Source organism: Stegostoma tigrinum, chromosome 1 (assembly GCF_030684315.1).
Source record: "Stegostoma tigrinum isolate sSteTig4 chromosome 1, sSteTig4.hap1, whole genome shotgun sequence".
In the NCBI taxonomy this organism is placed as follows: domain Eukaryota; kingdom Metazoa; phylum Chordata; class Chondrichthyes; order Orectolobiformes; family Stegostomatidae; genus Stegostoma; species Stegostoma tigrinum.
The window spans coordinates 14828896-14848952 of NC_081354.1; the positions used below are offsets into that span (position 1 = coordinate 14828896).

The following is a 20057-nucleotide window of genomic DNA, read 5'->3' on the forward strand; positions in this document are numbered from 1 at the left end:
GAGGGATAAATATTGATGAGGACAGAGGGGGTAACTCCTGTGCTCTTCTTCAAAATAGTTGTGGGTTATTTTGAAGCTCCACCTTAGAAAGCACAGCAAGGTCTAGTTTAACAACTCATCCAAAACTCAGCACAGCACAGGAATGGAAGACACACCATTGGTACTACAGTGGCCTCTGACGTGCAACTAAACTACCATATAATTCAAAAACCTGAGTAATCTTTTGGCATAAACTATTGCTTATAAACAGCCAAGTTCAAAATGAACTACAGCTTTAAGAAGTTGCTGTGCACTTACAATTCCTTTTCCAATTGTATAACTTGAACAATACACTGTATAAAGCATATCACGTTCAGGCATTGATCTTGCTCCAAAAGCCTTATTAGTGGGGAATGCAAAATTATTTTTCCTCACATATTAGGTAGAAAGTAAATAAAACATTATTGATTGTTAAATCAATCTTTTCCTTCAACTGTGGCAGAGGAAGTATAGTGTATCCCTATGTTCTTTATCCAGCATTTAACTCCATTCAGTATGAACCAAGCTAAAGTGTTCCAACTAACAACCGAGTCTTCAATTTAATTTCTACTTCACAGCAGCCAGTACAATTCCCGGTGCACTTATACAAATTTTAGAGACATATTCCTCTCAATACTGCATACTTTTTTGAGCAAGTCATCAATTTTTTAAAACTTCATTTACTGGGCCAGCATTTATTGCCTACCCCCATTCACTCTCAAGGAGGGTGCAAAAAGTTGCTTTTTTGAACTGTTCCTGAACTTTGGGAGTAAACATGGTACCAATCAAGTGGGCTGCTTTGCCCAAGATGGTGTCAAGCTTCTTGATTATTGTTGAAGCTGCACATGAGAAGCAGTCTAATTTCTCCAGGTGCATTTAGATCTTATTAAAAAGATATTAGACTTCACTCCCAGACTGAAGGTTATTTAGGCAGACAGACACAGTCACATTAACAATTATTGTCCATCCAGGACTCATGATCGAAAGACAATCATTAAATGCTACGTGCAAGATTATTGCAACAATCTGCTAACACCATCACTACATCCCACCCAACTATAATATTGTAAACCTAGAAGCTAATTTAAACACAGCAAACCAATACAAATGGTCATGGGATAAGCACGTAAATAATCTATACCAGTTGCTAATTGTAAGATATTCAGCCCCAGTTGAGTAGATGTGACTCTTCCATCAAAGTTAGAAGGTTTTTGATTCAATTCAAAGGGAGAAATACATACATTAAACAGCATCTTTTAAAACTCTCAATTAGCTCTTAAATTGAAAAGGAGAGATCGGGTCTATTTTCCCATTGCATGGACTTACTGTGCAAAAGTTTGTCGTCATGACCTACACTACAAGGGTAACCAATCATCAAAATGTTTAACAGGTTGTAAAGCATTTTGGAACACTTGGGGGAGGGAGACTCTGACAGGCACTCTATAAATACAAGGCAAAGTGGAAGTGGCAGCAACACAGTTAGTGAAGCTAGACTGGCAGCAATCTGGGAACATGGGCTCAAATCAAACCATTGCAGGTAGGGAAATGCAATTTCAACAAAAGTCTGGAATATACAGCTGCTCTGACGGTAATCGTGCAACCACTGTTGAATGTTGTAAAAACCCAGCTTGCTCACCACCACAGTTTAGGAAACATAATGTACCATAAGATCCAAAGTAAGGCAGCTGATTCTTAACTGTGTCCTCTGGGGATTATAGGGATCAGCAATAAATCCTCAGCTAGCCAACAATGCTTCATCCCATGAGCTATGGATTCTTTTAAAGTACGTTCTATCCAAATATCAGCCAGCACATTTACGCATATGCAGCAGGCCCTCAGATCTGAAAAAGCAGCCTACATTATTAACCTCACCCTCCACAAACTCAACCAATAGCCAGATCCAACACAGTCTCACCTATGAGCACAATGCACAGAACTTCTAACACAGGACCCCAACTGCACCCACCCAAGTGGGTAAAGAAACCCTTTCTGCCAATCTTCTCCTCACCCACCCACTTAGTCTTGCAACACCAGCGCTGTCCACCTCATTGCCCGCCCTCAAAAAACCCAGGAAAACCCCCCTTGTCCCCAAATCCCCCTTCCCCCACTCCCCGAACCGCAACAAGGCAGGCCCAGACACGAGCACATCCCCGCAATTCCTCACTCAGCCTGGGACGGACCCGACCCTTCTCCCACACCCTCGCGCCTCGGGGTCCCTCCAGCCTCACCTTGCGACATGGCCCCCGGAAGAGTGAGGCCGCCCACCAGCAGCACCGCCAGAGCGGACAGCAGCACAGCGCCGAGGCCCAGCCTGACACTCAGGTCACCCGGCTCCATCGGACCTCCTGCGCCTGCCGTTGAAGTTGAGGCTGCCCGGTTCTCCTGCTGCAGCTGTCTCTGCGCTGAGCTCCGGCCCGGTGAATCCAGTTCCACCTTCCTTCTATGATCCTCCTCCCCTTCCGCCCTCTGCCGCACTCGGCGCTTCATCCAAAGCGACAGGCCCAGCTCCTCCTCACGTGATCGCTGAGCGGGGCGTCACAGAGGCGGGGTGCTTTGTGGGCGGGGCTTAGGTCGGTGGGCGGGGTTTATTTTGATAGTAGTCAGGTTGCGACGGACTATGATTGTCTCGATAGACGGAGTTTCTCTCGAAGCGCGGGCTTGCCTCGATAAATGAGACAAACCCCCCCAATGTAATATAATAAAATGTGAGGCTGGATGAACACAGCAGGCCAAGCAGCATCTCAGGAGCACAAAAGCTGACCACGTCAGCTGAAACGTCAGCTTTTGTGCTCCTGAGATGCTGCTTGGCCTGCTGTGTTCATCCAGCCTCACATTTTATTATCTTGGAATCTGCAGTTCCCATTATCTCTGATACTATTTAAACCCCCCAATGGGCGGGGCTTGTTGCTGGTCTCGACGGGCGGAGCTTGTCCCACCACATGAGCTGGTCTCCATGGGCGGGACTTGTGATGGGCGGGGCTGACCGTAATGGGTAGGCTTATCTCACAAAAAGGGAGCCGGACCCTGTGGGCGGAGCTCGTTTTGATAGGTGGTGGTTGTGTATATGGGCGGGGCTTGCTCAACGGGCGGGATCGAGCTCAATGGCTGGGCGTGGCTATAGTTCGGTCGGTTACGTCAGAGGGCGGTGCGAATCGTGGGTTGGTATGGTGGCCTGGAGGTATTATCGGTGGACCCAAGTGAAGCCTTGGGATTCTGAGATGATAAAATGTGAGGCTGGATGAACACAGCAGGCCAAGCAGCATCTCAGGAGCACAAAAGCTGACGTTTCGGGCCTAGACCCTTCATCAGAGAGGGGGATGGGGGGAGGGAACTGGAATAAATAGGGAGAGAGGGGGAGGCGGACCGAAGATGGAGAGCAAAGAAGATAGGTGGAGAGGGTGTAGGTGGGGAGGTAGGGAGGGGATAGGTCAGTCCAGGGAAGACGGACAGGTCAAGGAGGTGGGATGAGGTTAGTAGGTAGCTGGGGGTGCGGCTGGGGGTGGGAGGAAGGGATGGGTGAGAGGAAGAACCGGTTAGGGAGGCAGAGACAGGTTGGACTGGTTTTGGGATGCAGTGGGTGGGGGGGAAGAGCTGGGCTGGTTGTGTGGTGCAGTGGGGGGAGGGGACGAACTGGGCTGGTTTAGGGATGCGGTGGGGGAAGGGGAGATTTTGAAACTGGTGAAGTCCACATTGATACCATATGGCTGCAGGGTTCCCAGGCGGAATATGAGTTGCTGTTCCTGCAACCTTCGGGTGGCATCATTGTGGCAGTGCAGGAGGCCCATGATGGACATGTCATCAAGAGAATGGGAGGGGGAGTGGAAATGGTTTGCGACTGGGAGGTGCAGTTGTTTGTTGCGAACTGAGCGGAGGTGTTCTGCAAAGCGGTCCCCAAGCCTCCGCTTGGTTTCCCCAATGTAGAGAAAGCCGCACCGGGTACAGTGGATGCAGTATACCACATTGGCAGATGTGCAGGTGAACCTCTGCTTAATGTGGAATGTCATCTTGGGGCCTGGGATGGGGGTGAGGGAGGAGGTGTGGGGACAAGTGTAGCATTTCCTGCGGTTGCAGGGGAAGGTGCCGGGTGTGGTGGGGTTGGAGGGCAGTGTGGAGCGAACAAGGGAGTCACGGAGAGAGTGGTCTCTCCGGAAAGCAGACAGGGGTGGGGATGGAAAAATGTCTTGGGTGGTGGGGTCGGATTGTAAATGGCGGAAGTGTCGGAGGATAATGCGTTGTATCCGGAGGTTGGTAGGGTGGTGTGTGAGAACGAGGGGGATCCTCTTGGGGCGGTTGTGGCGGGGGCGGGGTGTGAGGGATGTGTCGCGGGATATGCGGGAGACGCGGTCAAGGGCGTTCTCAATCACCGTGGGGGGGAAGTTGCGGTCCTTAAAGAACTTGGACATCTGGGATGTGCGGGAGTGGAATGTCTTATCGTGGGAGCAGATGCGGCGGAGGCGGAGGAATTGGGAATAGGGGATGGAGTTTTTGCAGGAGGGTGGGTGGGAGGAGGTGTATTCTAGGTAGCTGTGGGAGTCGGTGGGCTTGAAATGGACATCAGTTACAAGCTGGTTGCCTGAGATGGAGACTGAGAGGTCCAGGAAGGTGAGGGATGTGTTGGAGATGGCCCAGGTGAACTGAAGGTTGGGGTGGAAGGTGTTGGTGAAGTGGATGAACTGTTCGAGCTCCTCTGGGGAGCAAGAGGCGGCGCCGATACAGTCATCAATGTACCGGAGGAAGAGGTGGGGTTTGGGGCCTGTGTAGGTGCGGAAGATGGACTGTTCCACGTAACCTACAAAGAGGCAGGCATAGCTGGGGCCCATGCGGGTGCCCATGGCCACCCCCTTAGTCTGGACTCCATTTTCTCCCCTTTGGTCCAGGAACTCCCCACCTATGTCCGTGACACCACCCACGCCCTCCACCTCCTCCAGGACTTCCAATTCCCTGGCCCCCAACACCTCATATTCACCATGGACGTCCAGTCCCTGTACACCTGCATTCCGCATGGAGATGGCCTCAAGGCCCTCCGCTTCTTCCTGTCCCGCAGGCCCGACCAGGCCCCCTCCACCGACACTCTCATCCGCCTAGCGGAACTCGTCCTTAGTCTGTAGGAAGTGGGAGGAGTCAAAAGAGAAGTTGTTGAGTGTGAGGACGAGTTCCGCGTGGAACAGTCCATCTTCCGCACCTACACAGGCCCCAAACCCCACCTCTTCCTCCGGTACATTGATGACTGTATCGGCGCCGCCTCTTGCTCCCCAGAGGAGCTCGAACAGTTCATCCACTTCACCAACACCTTCCACCCCAACCTTCAGTTCACCTGGGCCATCTCCAACACATCCCTCACCTTCCTGGACCTCTCAGTCTCCATCTCAGGCAACCAGCTTGTAACTGATGTCCATTTCAAGCCCACCGACTCCCACAGCTACCTAGAATACACCTCCTCCCACCCACCCTCCTGCAAAAACTCCATCCCCTATTCCCAATTCCTCCGCCTCCGCCGCATCTGCTCCCACGATAAGACATTCCACTCCCGCACATCCCAGATGTCCAAGTTCTTTAAGGACCGCAACTTCCCCCCCACGGTGATTGAGAACGCCCTTGACCGCGTCTCCCGCATATCCCGCGACACATCCCTCACACCCCGCCCCCGCCACAACCGCCCCAAGAGGATCCCCCTCGTTCTCACACACCACCCTACCAACCTCCGGATACAACGCATTATCCTCCGACACTTCCGCCATTTACAATCCGACCCCACCACCCAAGACATTTTTCCATCCCCACCCCTGTCTGCTTTCCGGAGAGACCACTCTCTCCGTGACTCCCTTGTTCGCTCCACACTGCCCTCCAACCCCACCACACCCGGCACCTTCCCCTGCAACCGCAGGAAATGCTACACTTGTCCCCACACCTCCTCCCTCACCCCCATCCCAGGCCCCAAGATGACATTCCACATTAAGCAGAGGTTCACCTGCACATCTGCCAATGTGGTATACTGCATCCACTGTACCCGGTGCGGCTTTCTCTACATTGGGGAAACCAAGCGGAGGCTTGGGGACCGCTTTGCAGAACACCTCCGCTCAGTTCGCAACAAACAACTGCACCTCCCAGTCGCAAACCATTTCCACTCCCCCTCCCATTCTCTTGATGACATGTCCATCATGGGCCTCCTGCACTGCCACAATGATGCCACCCGAAGGTTGCAGGAACAGCAACTCATATTCCGCCTGGGAACCCTGCAGCCATATGGTATCAATGTGGACTTCACCAGTTTCAAAATCTCCCCTTCCCCCACTGCATCCCTAAACCAGCCCAGTTCATCCCCTCCCCCCACTGCACCACACAACCAGCCCAGCTCTTCCCCCCCACCCACTGCATCCCAAAACCAGTCCAACCTGTCTCTGCCTCCCTAACCGGTTCTTCCTCTCACCCATCCCTTCCTCCCACCCCCAGCCGCACCCCCAGCTACCTACTAACCTCATCCCACCTCCTTGACCTGTCCGTCTTCCCTGGACTGACCTATCCCCTCCCTACCTCCCCACCTACACCCTCTCCACCTATCTTCTTTGCTCTCCATCTTCGGTCCGCCTCCCCCTCTCTCCCTATTTATTCCAGTTCCCTCCCCCCATCCCCCTCTCTGATGAAGGGTCTAGGCCCGAAACGTCAGCTTTTGTGCTCCTGAGATGCTGCTTGGCCTGCTGTGTTCATCCAGCCTCACATTTTATCATCTTGGAATCTCCAGCATCTGCAGTTCCCATTATCTCTGATACTATTTTAACCCTTGGGATTCTGAGTTCGAATCTCGGCACGGCGGATGGAGGAACTTGAATTCAATAAATTGTTGATTGTTGGGGAAAAACCCATCTGGTTCACTAATGTCCTTCAGGGAAGGAAAACTGTCATTCTTACCTGGCCTGGCCTACATGTGACTCCAGACCCACTGCAATCTGGATGACTCTTAACTGCCCTCTGGGCAATTCAGGATGGGCAATAAATGCTGCCTGCGATGCCCTCATCTGTGAATGAATAAAAAAAATGTAAAGGGTGAAGGGCTTTGTGCACTAAGCTTCTATGCTCGTGGTATCTCGTGTATGGTAATTGAAAACTTCTTGTATCACGCTGGTAGTGTACTTGTCTCTGGTTGAGTTGATGCAGATTCAACTCAGAATGTGAACATGCTCATATAAGCTCAATGTGTTACAGAAGATATTTGACAGATGGTTAGGGCAGGTTTCATGTGGCAATAAATGTGCTTGGGTGCATGGATTGAATGAGGGGCGCTATGTGTCTCAGTGGTTAGCACTGCTGCCTCAAAGTACAGGGTTTGTTTCCAGCCTTCGGCAACTGTCTGCGTGAAGTTTGCATGTTCTCCCTGTGTCTGCGGGTTTCCTCCGAATACACTAGTTACCTTCCACTGTCAAAAGATGTGCAGGTTAGGTGAATTTTCCGTGCTAAATTGCTTATACGGTCTAGGGTGGGGAATGGAGGAATAAGCTAAGGGGTGCGCCTGGATGGGATGCTCTTTGGACAGTCAGTGCGGGCTTGATGGGCCGAATGGCCTGCTTCCACACTATAGGGATTCTATGAAGAAGTCTTCTATGAAGAATTTCTGAAATGTCAGGAATGAGAGACACAAGAGGTCAAGCAGTAATTTGGAATTCGTTGTGCTATCAGGGACATCCCAAGGTGTGGGATCTCAGAGACTGCTGTGCTGCAGCAGTAGTAAGAGGATGTACTTGGCTCATGGAGCACAGGGAGGATGAGGACAGGAGGATGCCATAGTTATAGTCATAGAGATATACAGCACAGAAACAGACTCTTTGGTCCAACTCGTCCATGCTGACCAGAAATAATAATATAATAATGATATAATATAAATAAATCTAGTCTCATTTGCCAGCATTTTGCCCATATCACTCTCAACCCTTTCTACTCATGAACCCATTCATATCTCTTTTAAATGTATCCCCTCTCACCTTAAATCTATGCCCCCTAGTTTTGGACTCCCTTACCTGGAGAAAAGACCGTGTCTATTTACCCTATCCATGCCATCTTTATAAGCCTCTATAAGGTCACCCCTCAGCATCCGATGTTCTGAGGAAAACAGTCCCAGTCTATTCAGCCTCAGCCTATATCTCAAACCCTTCCACCCTGCAACATTCTTATAAATCTTTTCTGAAGCCTTTCAGGTTTCACAACATCCTTCCTATAGCAGAGAGACCAGAATTGCACACAGTATTCCAATATTGGCCTACCCAATGTCCTGTACAGCCGCAACATGACCTTCCAACTCATACTTAATGCACTGACCGATAAAGGCAAACGTACCAAATGCCTTCTTCACTATCCTATGTACCTGCAATTCCACTGACAAAGAACTATGAACCTGCACTCTATTCAACAACACTCCTCAGGATGCTACCATAAGTTTATAAGTCCTGCCCTGATTTGCCTTTCCAAAATGCAGCTATTCACATTTATCTAGATTAAACTCCATCTGCCACTCCTTGACCAATTGGACCATCTGATCAGGATCCTGCTGTACTCCTCCTCTGTAATATGGACATTTTCCAAGATGTTGCTATTTATTTCCCTACATTCTGTATCTTACATATCCCTTATTATCCTCAGTCATCTCTGACAATTAATGAGAAACAGTTGGTTATTTTGAATTGAAGGCAACCATGCCACATTAAACATGGTGAGGCAAGGAGGCAGCAATCCACGAATTACACAGCCAGTATAGGGATTGAACCCTCACCATTAACACAATTCCGCAACACACTGTAGCCATCTAAGTTAAATGACCCCACAAGAGTTCAATAAAGCCTGGCAATATTCTCAGGGTGGAAAAGGTGGAAGATCCTAGAGTGTGAGTACACTGGTGTGATAATTGTTCATGAAAGATTATCATGATATGGATGTACTGCAGTCTGGAATAAGAGGTAAAAACTGAAGGAACTGTGGATGCTGTAAGTTAGAATCAGGTTTCTCTCCACAGACGCTGCCAGGCTTGTGGAGCTTTTCCAGCAATCTCTGTTTTTGTTTGGAATAGAGGTTCCTTAATATAGTGGGACAGTGGACTCAGGCTGTGGGAGTAGCAGGGAGGTAGCAGAGAAAGGTTCTCGAAAAAAGGCACGCAAGGAGATGGAATGAATGCCCTACAATTGGCAGCTAGGAGATCATTAAAATCAGACATCTGTGCTGTCAAAGCCTTGATACGGGTTGGCTGCTTTTTGAATAATATGAATCTGATCTTCCCACACCAAGATAATGTTAGCTGTTGCTCAATACTGCCATGATAGTTGCGCTATCATGGTACCAGCAGATTGACAAAAGCTGTCAGTTTATTAAAAAAGGTTTTATTTGAGTTGTTATGGTAACTGTAAGGACATAATCTCACCATTAATTACATATCATGGGATGCACTGCTGTAACTACCAGACAGTTCTGACTCCTGTGTAAGTGAAGTATAAACAGCTTTATAACTCTGTAGAACCATCAATGCTGAGGGTCTTTGCTGTGGCACACTTCTCTTACAGTCTTGGTGCAGTTGAAACAAATGGAGTCTGACGACATCGCTTCCTTCAACCTGGCCCAGCAGGAAATCAGTAACATCCGGAATCTTCCACACGTCTGTTCTCTCATCATATGGAGGCATGAGGTCATCAGAAAATGGGAGGTCATTGCCAAATGGCCAAAGCTGCTCTGGGGCCACAAAGTCACCCTGAAGTTGCCGGACACCACATTTTACCAAAACACCAGCGCTCCGATTTACTAATGGCAAAGCATCTAAATCATTAGCTATCACATGCAGGTCTGTAGTTAATAAATACTGGGACAAGGTCTTCCTCAGGTCATTGGAATCACACATAACTCGGGGACCCAGAGGGCTGTTGTGTAGAAACTGCAGGAACATCACATAGTCAATGGCCAAACGAAATCGATTTTCCCATGTATTGAAGACTCGGAGTCCTTCTCGTTCCAAGACGGAATTAACATTGACTAATGATCCAAAAGGATGATACTCTGTGAGAATGGTATGATCTTCTTCGCAGTATCCCAACAGTTTGACCACATACACACTCTGCAAGCCTTTCAGCATCTCTAGTCCATGAAAGAAGTCATTGCTAAATTTGGAGACAGCAAGTTGAGAGAAAGCCACTTTGTGCCCTTGCCAATGTGCAAGGAATACCTGCAGAGTAAACAGAGGCATTGGTGAACATACAGATCAGTTAATAAGACAGTAGTCTAATTTGTTTCCAAATTGCAGCAGTACAACTGCAATATCAGATGTTAGCTAACCTTTGTTTTCAAATCAGTACACGATTTTGCCCCTCCTATCTTTGTAATCTCCATCTACTCTGCAACCCTGTAAGAACCCTGCATTCTTCCAAATCTGGTTTCTGAGGCACCCACTACTTCCATGTTTTACCAATGGCAGCTCTGCATTCAGATGTCTGAGCCCCTTCACTAAATCTCCAACCCTCTTACTCTCTTCACGTTCTTTCAAACCTACTCCTGGGCCAAGCACGCAGTCACCTATCTTGATGTTTCCCTTTTTACTACAGCGCCAATTTTTCTATTTGCTCATGCTCCTGTGAATTGTCTTGGAATGCTCTATCACATTAAGGACTCTTGGTAAATGCAATCTGTTATTTCACAAAGGTGCGCACCTATCCTTGGCAGCTGGACACTCGAATAGAGTCATACAGAATGGAAATAGACCCTTCAGACCACCTAGTCCACACTGACCATGTTCCCAAACTAACCTAGAATCACCTGCCTGCATTTGGCCCGTATCCGTCCAAACCTTTCCTATTTATGCACTTAACCCAATACTTTTAAACATTGTAACTGTATCTGCATCCACCGCTTTCCCGGCAACTCATTCCACACGCAAACCAGCCACACACAAACCAAGCTCTGGGTAAAAAAGCTGCTTCTCATGTCATTTTTAAAATTTTCTCTGCTCACATTAAAAATATATCACCCAGTTTTGAACTTTCCACCCTAGGAAAGACCTTCAATAACAACTATACTGTATCACAGTATAGATCTGTCATTACTAGCAGTAATCATCACCTTTGAATCAGAGTACTCACCGATTGCCCTCTCAAGTGACAATCATTTGTATTTTTCTGACTTTTCTTTTGCTTTCCTTAGTAACAGGACTATTGAGTTGAATAGGAAATTATTATCCTTATGGATAAAAATAATTTGTGGATTTAAATGGTATTACTTAGCTGTTGCAACTCAGTCAGCATCAGGTGGTTGGACAGCTGGTTGGTCCAGTGACACCAACAGTGTGGGTTCAATTCCTAAACCAGCTGAGGTTACCATGAGGGCCCTGCCTTCTCAGTCTTGCCCCTTGACTGTGGTATGGTGACCCTGAGGTTAAACCCACCAGCAGTTATCTCTCTCTATTGAGAGAGCAGCCCTATAGTCCTCTGACCACTTTACCTACAACTCAGAAGAGGACCGTTCTGGACAACAGGTCCATTTTAGTGTTAATGCTCGACATGAACCTGCTCCCTTCCACTCTACTTTAGATAACCTCATCAGCATAATATTCCACTGATTTCTCCCTAATGTGTTGATCTTCTCCTTAATGGATCAATGCTGTTTGGATCCACCTCCCCTTGTGGCAGTGAGTTCCAAATTCTCTTTCCTATCTGGAACAAGCTCAAAATATGTGAATCAACCTGCAGAAGCGAACTTAATAAATGTGTACAAATCTGAGAAACAGAGAGCTTTGCAGCCTACACCTTCATTTGAATGTAGGAGATGAAATTGTGCTTCCTTCTGTTTGAGGTCAAGTTCCCTTCTGGTCGGTTGACACTGAAGGTGTCATGCTTTAGAATGGAGGCTTAGCACATTTTTTGCTTCAATTACTGAAGTTTCTTGTGACAGAAACCTTCTATCAAATGGCAAGCTTTAAACTACCATGTTGAGAGTGGTCCTAAGGTTGTAGACATGTTCGTCGAGCTAGTGTGTTTGCTTGTAGATGTTTTATCACCCTGCTAGGTTAACATTGTCAGTGCGCCTCTGTTGAAGCATTGGTGTTCTGTCCCACTTGTTACTTGTATGCCTCGGTTTGGTGGGTTGGTTGGCATTTCTTCTGGTTCCATTCTTCAGTGGTTTGTGTATTGGTTCCAATTCAATGTGTTTGTTGATGGGAGTTCCAGTTGGAATGCCAGGCCTCCAGAAATTCACTGGCATGTCTCTGTTTGGCTGGTGCTATTATGGATGTGTTGTCCCAGTCGAATTCCTGTCCTTCTTTGTTAGTGTGTATTAAGACCATTGAGAATTGGTCATGTCTCTTGGTGGCTAGTCGGTGTTCAAGTATCCTTATTGTCAGTTTTCTTCCAGTTTGGCCTCTGTGACATTTCTCATAGTCTTCGCATGGTATTTTGTATATTATGTTAGTTTTATTGGTTGTAGGTATGGGATCCTTTAAGTTCGTCACTAGCATTTGCAGAGTGGTTCTGAGTTCTGCGGAAGGGTCACCGGACCCAAAACGTTAACTCTGTTTTTCCCTTCACAGATGCTGCCAGACTGGCTGAGCTTTTTTAGCAATTTCTGTTTTATTTCGCATAGTGGTTGTTGGTTTGTGGGCTACCCTGATACGTAGGGGTCTGAGTACTGCACTGAAATCTCAGCCTTGGTCATCGTTCTCAAATCTTTGCTGTAGGGCTTGAACAGACAACCTTCAATGAGACTCCAGGCAAGCTCAAGAAACAACATCTCATCTATAAGGATTTACAGCCTCTGGACTCAACAGTGAGTTCAGCAATTTCTGATTATCATGTCTGCCCACATTTTGTTACCCTTTCTTTGTACGTTTGTGCTTTACTTTTGCTCTCGGGTGGTAGCTGTTCATTATCCCAGCCATTCATACCTCATTTAGTCACACTTGTTTCTCTTTCTTTACTTGTTCTATTAACACCCCCACTGGCTCTGCACCACCAAATCGTTTGTATTTGATAGATCAAGTTTTCCATCTTACCATGTATTCCCTTTTGTTCTTTTTTCCACCATCTGGTGGGGGCTGCCTTTCACTACAAAATCCACTACATTTAATTCTTTTCCCTGTTCTGAAGATAGCTGAGGAATATCTTGTGGTGCAGTGGCTGTGTTTCTATCTCTAGCTGAAAAACTCTGCATTCAAATTTCACACAAAGACTTCTTGAACATGGGAAGGAGTATTGGTAACATGGCCTAACAGATTGATTGTCAGGATAAACAAAGAATCAGAAAGCTGGAAATCATAAACAAGCTCTGCAGAGCAATCTGCTTAAAAGAACACCTACATTCTGTCCACAAAAATGATCCCAGTCTTCCTCTCGCCTGCCACTTCAACACACCACTATCTTCCCTGGCCAACTTCTCTGTCTCAGACATGCTGCAGTGCTCCAATGAAGCTCAGCACAAGCTGGAAGAACAACATCTCATTTTCCACTTGAGGACCCTGTAGCCTTCCTGACTGAATAATTTTAGGGCCTGAGCACCTTCTTCTGTGTCATTCCCACAATCTCATACGCCAGACCTTGTCATCACAGGTGCAGCTACCACAAAACACCCACTGTCAGCCACTAATACGTCCCATTAGCAGCTATTGATTCTCCCAAGCTGAACCTTTACCCATTTCTTTGCCCAACTGCTGTTATTCCCTTGGTTCCATTTCCATCCATTGTTTACTCCTCTACTATCCCCACCCCATCTTCAGCATGCATATCAAACTTTTCCTAGCAACAATCAGCACTGAAGAAGGGTCAGTGGACCCAAAACGTTAACTGTGCTTTTTCTCCACAGATATTGCCAGATCTGCTGAGTTTTCCCAGCAATTTCTGTTTTGTTTCTGAGGTTGATTGTCAGCCTGTAAATCCTTCCCAAGTCATCTGAAGGCAAGGAATAAGAGCAGGACGGTTTCATGTTCAAGACAAAAGCAAACCACCGCACAGCATAGTCCAAAGAAGTGGCCAAAACAATAGAAGCCCATAGGTCACCCTTGGAAATGAGAGTGGGAGAGAAAGACAGATGATAGGTTATTGTTCTGTCACATTAACTCTGTTTCTCTCTCCACATATGCTGCCCAACCTTCTGAATATTTTCAGAACTTTCTGTCTTAATCGAGGATTGGAGAGGGAAGAGTTTACCTGCTTCACAGCACCTCGACCAATCAGCTTCACCACAGTAACCTCATTCTGAATCACCTCGCAGGACAACCAGGAGAGGCAGTCCTTCATTCCCCCCAGCCGGAAGTGACCATACGAGCATGAATCTGAACTATTGTCTACTGGTCCCTTTGTCCATGGCAAATGGTGCAGGAGTTCCATCCGGAAGAATGTGGTGACTGAAAGCAGAGCCGCAACAAGAGATATGAGAGCCAGCGTCACTCTCAGTAGCATCGGAGGGCTGTGGTTACCAACCGTTGCCCTCTGCATCTTCAAAATTCTTGGTCACCTGTATAGAAATGATTCATATTGCAAAAGAGTGAGTCCATGATAGCTTCTTACTCTAAGGCTAAGAATGATGATGTATGTCCCTCCTGAATGGGGATATATGGGCAGATCTTGACTGGGTGGGGAGGTTGGGAGTACCAAAGGACTATGTGAAGCCTAGCTGATTGCTGCAGAGGGAAGGAAATTTGATGAGTGTGTGTGTGACTGGAACCGTTGCATTGCAGATGAATGCATTTTTAAAGCGGGTGTATATATACTCATGTGTATATTGTATTTTACACAAAATGTAAATATGAACAAGGTTTCTTCCAACATTAATGTGCTGAAGAGACTAATGAGATTCATGTGGTGAATGCATCTTTCTTTAAACGGGAAGGAGAGTTTTATATTGGACGTTTCAGAGATGAACATTAATTAAGGACTATGCATGAAATGTTGGCTTCACTGACTGGGTTACTATTTATTTCCCATCCCTATTTGCCCTTGAGAAGGTGGTGCTCAGCTGCCTTCATGACCATTGAAGTCCATTTGCTGTAGGTAGACCCACAGTGCAGTTAAGGAGAGAGTTTAAAGATTTTAATTCAGCAACATTGAAGGAACAGTAATATACTTCCGAGTCAGGACGATGAACGGTTTGGAGGTGAGCTCACAGGTGATGATGTTCCCATCTGTCTGCTGCCCCTGTCCTTCTTGGTAGAAATGGTCATGGGTTTGGAACCTCGGTGGGTTTCTGCAGTGCACCTTGTAGAAGACACGTACTGCTGCTACTGAAAGCTGAGAGTGGGGATGTGGTACCTGTCAAGTGGGCTCATTTGTTTCTGGATGATGTAAAACTTCCGAATGTTGTTGAAACTGCACTCATCCAAGCAAGTGGGGAGTGTTCCACTCCTGACTCGTACCTGTAGATAGAGGACAGGCTTTGCGGACTCAAGAGGTGAGTTACTTGTTGCAAGTCTCCAAGCCTCTGACCTGCTCTTGTAGCCACTGTATTTGTATGATTGGTCCAGTTCTGTTTCTGATCAGGGGTAGCACCCCCACCCCACCCCCAAGGATGTTAATAGTGAGGAATTCAGAAATGGCAATGCCATTAAATGTCAAAGAACAATGGTCATGTTGTACAGTTGCCAACTCTGGGTAGACATTCCTTGACCTTCAACCTTTACTTGCTTTGCCCATGCAAAATTGCCACCTTCCCCCCAGTATTTCTATAATCTGAAGTGTAAAAATGATATGAAAAGCAAACACGGTTTTATTAGTACCTCTATCTATCCTAATGAGGAACCTGGAGGTTCTCCTTTAATTCCGGGAGGGTTGGCAGGGCTGCTTCAGTCCACTGTTCGGTCGCTCTGTTGTCGGCCTGCAGGGTCTAATGTTCAATGTTCCGTCTTCTCCGTCTGACACAGGATGAACCGAGGCCGGATCGAGCCTCTCCCGGAGCCGAAGCGGCCTCTCAAGCCCGCCGTGTGTCTGGGAGGAGCAACCCGAGCCCGAGCCGGCCCGCTCGCTGCAGACAGACCGGCAGCAGGGATGAAGAGCTGCCCCCTCCGCCCGTTAACCGGCACCCGTCCCCGCCTAAAGATCACGGACAAGGCGCTGTACCATCGCCCGGAGTCCACCGCAGCCAGTGACGAACTCAAACACACGCACAGAATAAAACAGATACAAGGCTATAGACACAGAATAAAACAGATACAAGGCTATACACACACACACACAATAAAACAGATACAAGGCTATATAGAATAAGATAGATACAAGGCTATACAGAGAGAGAGACTAAGATAGATACAAGGCTAATACACACACACACACACACACACACAGAATAAAACAGGTACAAGGCTATAGACACAGAATAAAACAGATACAAGGCTATATAGAATAAGATAGATACAAGGCTATACAGATAGAGAGACTAAGATACAAGGCTAATACACACACACACACACACAATAAAACAGATACAAGGCTACACACAGAGAGAGAATAAGACAGATACAAGGCTATACACACAGAGGAAATAAGACAGATACAAGTCTAACACACACAGAATAAGACAGATACAAGGCTGATACACACAATAAGATAGATACAAGACTAACAGAGAGAAAATAAAGACAGATACATGCCTAACACAGAGAGAGAACAGGATAGACGCAAGCCTGAGAGAGAGGAATAAAGACAAACACAAGCCTAGCAGAGAGAGAGAAATTGGAAACCCCAAACCCTGACTGAGAACAAGTCAGTGATAAAACCCAGGCACTAAGGGATAGAATCAGGCAAAGACACGGACTGAACCAGTGAGAGACACAGCCCCAACCACATACACACATACAAAATAATAAACACAAGCCTAACAGGGAGGCAGTGCAATTCAATTCCAAGCCAGTGAGAACAGAACTAAAACATAATGAGAAAAACAGAATTACAGTCACAAACTGAGAGAGGCACAGTGAATTACATAGACAAGACCAGGCATCGACTCATTCAAGGAACATGACGTGAAGATAGGGACCAGAGAGATACAAGCCTATTAGAGACAAGTCTGAGAAAGAGACACACAAACCCAGACACCATTCCTGAGTCAGACAAAAAGACTCAAACCTAAGCATAGCGAATGAAAGAGGCAGATGGACGCACTTGGGCAGAAAGACAATAATCCAGAGGGAGACGTAGATACAGATACAAACCCAGACATAAACAGAGGCACAACTGAAAAAGGCAATCTCCAGGCCATGCAGACATAAACCCAGATAAGCAGTCAGAAAGATCCAAGGCGGCACATTAAATTGGATTTTAATGAGCTGTTGAGCTCCACAGAAATAAAGTCACATGCTGTAAATATTTTGAGAAAATGTGAGAGGTGATGGTGTGCTAAATCAGGACCATTTCTGTGAAATCAAGCACCTAGATTATCAAAGGGAAAAAAGACAATGGAGGACAGGTGGATAGGGAGAACAAACCATTCTGGAAAAGCAAGGAAAGAATGCATTAGTGTCTTTTGCCATAAGTCCTCATTTCAGCTGCAATGGTGTAATGAGAATCAACAGGTAAGAGCTGCTTAGGAGTAAGGAACAATTAGAACTAGATTGACTGCAGTGTTGATCAAATAATGAGAAACAAAGTAACAAATAAAAGATATAGAAGAATGAAAAAAGCATCAGATGAGTTTTCTTTTGACCTGTCCAGGAATGTCTGATGATCAAAATTTGGGCAGATATGAGTTTTATTGAGAGGGAAAATTGAGATAGAGGCAGCTATTAGCAATAGAATTGTGAGGTGCATTTAGAGTCAGAGCCATTCAGAGTGTAACTAGACCCTTCGGTCTAACTTGTCTGTGCCAACCATACATCCCAATCTGACCTAGTCCCATTTACCAGTGTTTGGCCCATATACCTAAAACCCTTCCTGTTCATATACCCATCCAGATGTCTTTTAAATGTTGTAATTGTACCAGTCTCCACCATTTCTGGCAGCTTGTTCCTCTGTGTGAAAAATATTATTCCTCAGATCCCTTTGTAATCTTTCCCCCTCACCTTAAACTTATGCCTTCTAGTTGTGGCATTCCTAGCGAAAAGACCTTGGCTATCCATCCTATCCATACCCGTCATGATACAAGGAAGCTGAAAATATCAAAAGAGAAAGAAGAAGGAGCTTTCACACAAACTGCAATTGTCCAATTCACATCCAGCTTCTCCTGTCCAGCTGTCCAGATCCAAACACTGCAAGACAATTACTGATGTTCTGCCCTCATTCATACAGGACAATGCCATATACGTGAAAAAAGAAGCAGAACTGAATCAACAGCTACTAAGGATACCTGACATGTCCTGTGCACTACAGACATGATCCAGTACATCATGGGATTTGCTGGAGTGGAGCTTGTATCATCCTGTGTCATTGAGACTAAGGGCTCATCTAACATCTCAGTGAAGGCACAATGGGCTGAATGACCTCTTTTAGCAACTTGATTCTTCTAAGATTCTGAAATTGTCCTCCCTTCTGAATTAGCAGCTTGACTTTATGCTGCTTTCTGGAGCTTCAGGTGGTGTAGTCACAAACTTCTTCCTTTCCAACTGAGCCCTCTCCCCTCACTCCACTGGTTTTCTGCTTTCATTCACACAACAGCTGTCATCAACTACAGTCCAAAAGTGAATGGGCTCTGCCACTTTACTTATCTTTATCTCTGCCACCAGTTCAGATATTAGTACTGAATGTACTTCAGGTGCCCACACAAAGTTGGAATCTGCATGTTAAGTCAACGGGCTTAAGTGAGGCTATCACCAAATAAGAGGATAGTTTGTGTGGGAACTCACTGAAGGGAGAACTTGGATAGATTCTGTTGCAGGGTTTTCGGATGAGGTAGGACAAACACGAGGGAATGTTGATGAGAGTGCTGTCAGCCTCTTGTCACTGCTAAGGAGCAGGGAGGTATGCAGTTCTGTTTGATGGGGCTTTAAAAGAGTTTCCCCCTCTGCAGCTTGTGCTCCATTTCCTTGTCATCTCTTAGACCTAGAAGCAACTGCAACTGCTGTTTGCTACATGTTGCATGTATGTATAGGTCAGTAAAACTCTGCCTGCCTTTTGAAGATGCAGCAATACTGTTAAATTCAGGAGCTCCATCAACACAAAACATAGGGCCAACACTCATTGCAGTACTGAGTGAGTACTGTGCTTTTGGAGGTGCTGCCTCTCAGAAGATACATTAAACAGAGGCTCCATCTGTCTGCCTGGGTAGACAGAAGATTCCATTAGGGTTCAGAAAATCTTTACAAGGATGTTGCCAGGGTTGGACCTCTAGGGAGAGGCTGAATAGGCTGGGGCAATTTTCAGTGGCGCATCAGAGGCTGAGGGATGACGTTATGGATATTTATAAAATCATGACAGGGCATGGATAGTGTAAATAGCCTTTTACTCAGGGTGGGGAGTCCAAACCCAGAGGGTATAAGTTTAAGGTAAGAGGAGCAAGATTTAACAGGGACAACTTTTTCACACAGAGGGTAGTGCAAGTATGGAATGAACTGCCAGAGGAAGTGATGGGCACTGGTATAATTACAACATTTAAAAGGCATTTTGATGGATACGTGAATAGGAAAGGTTTAGAGGGATATGGGCCAAATGCTGGCAAATGGGACTGGATTAATTTAGAATATCTGGTTGGCATGGATGAGTTGGACTGAAGGGTCTGTTTCCGTGCTGTACATCTCTATGACTCTATCAGAAGTGTTATCCCCAATGACTCAGTCAACATTTGTCCCTCAATAAAATTCACAAAACAAAAAAAGTGTCTGGTCATTTTATTGCTTTTTATGGGACATTGCAGAGTGGAAATTGACTGTTACCTTCCCTATGTCACAAAGATGACTACACTGTGAAATGCTTTGGGATGTCAGATGATCACTAAACATACTACATAAATGTAAGCTGGAGTTACTGTGATCACTATGCAGAGGGCTTCTGCCTTCAACGTACTTGATGATTTGAATTTCACACAACACTTTCTGACCCAAACGGCAATGCAGTCACTAATTAATACTGCCTTTTTAATTAGTGAATGATTTAAATCAAATAGCTTCA

General features: G+C 46.3%; 2 protein-coding genes and 1 long non-coding RNA gene across 3 annotated transcripts in view; 1 reads left to right on the top strand and 2 right to left on the bottom strand.

Annotated features, from left to right (window-relative positions):
* The window catches only part of hgsnat (heparan-alpha-glucosaminide N-acetyltransferase), a 38296-nt gene extending 35749 nt beyond the window's left edge, over positions 1-2547 (bottom strand). Inside the window, exon 1 of the mRNA XM_048529608.2 lies at positions 2247-2547. Within this exon, the coding sequence (XP_048385565.2) occupies positions 2247-2505 (259 nt within the window). The 5' untranslated portion in view covers positions 2506-2547. The remainder of the gene's footprint in view (positions 1-2246) is intronic.
* On the top strand, positions 1503-14428 carry LOC125451891 (uncharacterized). The gene is made up of 3 exons (XR_007247414.1): positions 1503-1555; positions 12710-12798; positions 14133-14428. It is a non-coding gene; the product is annotated as an uncharacterized LOC125451891 (long non-coding RNA).
* pomk (protein O-mannose kinase) lies at positions 9420-17107 on the bottom strand. Its single transcript, XM_048529609.2, has 3 exons — positions 15740-17107; positions 14175-14481; positions 9420-10210 (listed from the first exon to the last, which is right to left on the bottom strand). Exons 2-3 carry the CDS (start codon positions 14460-14462, stop codon positions 9425-9427), a joined length of 1074 nt encoding a protein of 357 aa, XP_048385566.1. The 5' UTR covers positions 14463-14481; positions 15740-17107; the 3' UTR covers positions 9420-9424.
* Positions 17108-20057: the final 2950 nt, after the last annotated feature.

Coding starts and splice junctions, on each gene's coding strand:
- pomk (XM_048529609.2), bottom strand. CDS start 14,462: ATGCAGAGGGCAACGGTTGGTAACCACAGCCCTCCGATGCTACTGAGA. Junction 10,211..14,174: donor GTCGAGGTGCTGTGAAGCAG/GTAAACTCTTCC, acceptor TTTACTCTGCAG/GTATTCCTTGCACATTGGCA.